Source organism: Saprolegnia parasitica, assembly GCF_000151545.1.
Source record: "Saprolegnia parasitica CBS 223.65 unplaced genomic scaffold supercont2.1112, whole genome shotgun sequence".
In the NCBI taxonomy this organism is placed as follows: domain Eukaryota; phylum Oomycota; class Saprolegniomycetes; order Saprolegniales; family Saprolegniaceae; genus Saprolegnia; species Saprolegnia parasitica.
Window position 1 is genome coordinate 1 of NW_012157506.1, and position 1,521 is coordinate 1,521.

Here is a 1,521-nt window from a genome sequence, read left to right on the forward strand (position 1 = left end):
AACCTAGGTACATGCATGAGACGTGCGACGGACGTGGAAGAGGGATACGAACCGCTGGCGCGCCACCGAGATCTTGTTCAGAATCGGCTCCGTCTCACTGATCGAGCGCTCCATCTTGACGAGGGTCGTCGACGACGACTTGTACGACGGCGTCGGCGCGGCGAGCGGCGATGGCAGCAAACCAAGGTCGGCCTGGAGCGACTGCAGGTCCTTGAGCGCGACGCGGATCGTCGCGATGATGGCCGAGATACCTAGCATGAAACATAAGCACGTGGCAGCATGGGAATGGGATGTCATACCTTCGTCGTGGTAGAGCTGCTGGAGGTGCGAGACGTTGGCGTCGACGCGCGTGCTAATGTAGTTGTCCGTGATCTTGTGCGCCTTGTTGTTCTTGTCGTGCTTCTTGAGGATCTTGCGAAGCCCCGTCGCGTTGAGTTCGACGTAGTGCAGCAAATGCACGAGCTCTTCGCCGATCTTGCGGTACCCGTCGGCGAGGCTCGCGATGGTCTGCGCCTCGGACGCATACTGAAGCGACTGCTGCGCTTGGCGGTACGTCGCGAGCCGCTGCGCAAACTCGCCTTGCTTCGTAAGGAAGAAGAGCACGATCTTCTCAATCTCCGCGTCAAGCTTCTTCTCAAACTCTTGCTGCAGCTCCTTGCGCGTCTCAGCCTCGCCGAACTCGGCGATCTTGGCCTGCGACTTGGGGAGAAGAGCGGGTCGTTCGGGTCCTTGGAGCGGAGCGTGAGCTTCTTCAGGTCCTTCTTGAGCTGGCGGTACTCGAGGTATTGCCTACGGGCTGCATGAGTTGCCTATCCTTCGCCTCGGCCCGCAGGAGCGCGTGCGATGGGCTCCACGGCGCCGCTCGCTTTGCGCCGAGGAAGGCGCCATCTTCACGCGCATGCTGCTGCCATGGTCCATGCAGGCGACGTACCCTTCCCACTCGGGGTTGACGTTGAGCAGCAGCTTCTTGCCGAACTTGACCATCGTCGCTTGCTTCCCGTGGACAAGAATCGAAAATGAGCCACGGAGGACCGCGGGCGAATCCGGATAATCGGGTCGATGTCCGGATACGCCGCTGGCCCGTTGGGTTTGTCCCGTATGTCCCACGCACCGGAAATAGCGTGGGATGCAGCCTCGCAGCTCCGGACGAGGAGGCAGGTGCGACGAGAGCAGTGCATAGGCGTGCTTGCTGTCCTTCTAGGCTTCGACGGCAGTCGAGTCCTTTGTACTAAGGCTTCGAGTGCGTGCATTCAGCAAGGAAGGAGCGACGGTTGTCCTGCGGTTGAAGAAACCAGTGGTCGCACCCTTGTCTCTGCAGCTTGCGTTCGACGTGGACTGTTACGCGCGGGCATGGACCTGGATGGCGCACGCCAAGGCCATTGCACTGCACGTATATGGTCTCACTACCGCTGGATCGACGACCGTTCTCTCGACCCGCGACGTGGCAGCGCACACTAAATGTGGATATGGATATGAGGTGGGATTTACTGGGACAAACCGACGCAGGACGGTCTACTACAT

General features: G+C 60.0%; 1 protein-coding gene across 1 annotated transcript; it reads right to left on the bottom strand.

Moving 5' to 3' along the window:
* Positions 1-33: 33 nt before the first annotated feature.
* On the bottom strand, positions 34-984 carry SPRG_18308 (hypothetical protein; the record flags this gene model as incomplete). Its single annotated transcript, XM_012357746.1, has 4 exons — positions 34-251; positions 300-641; positions 701-789; positions 932-984. Coding segments are annotated over 4 exons (702 nt in total), but the record flags the coding sequence as incomplete, so codon positions are not given.
* Between the last annotated feature and the right edge of the window lie 537 nt (positions 985-1,521).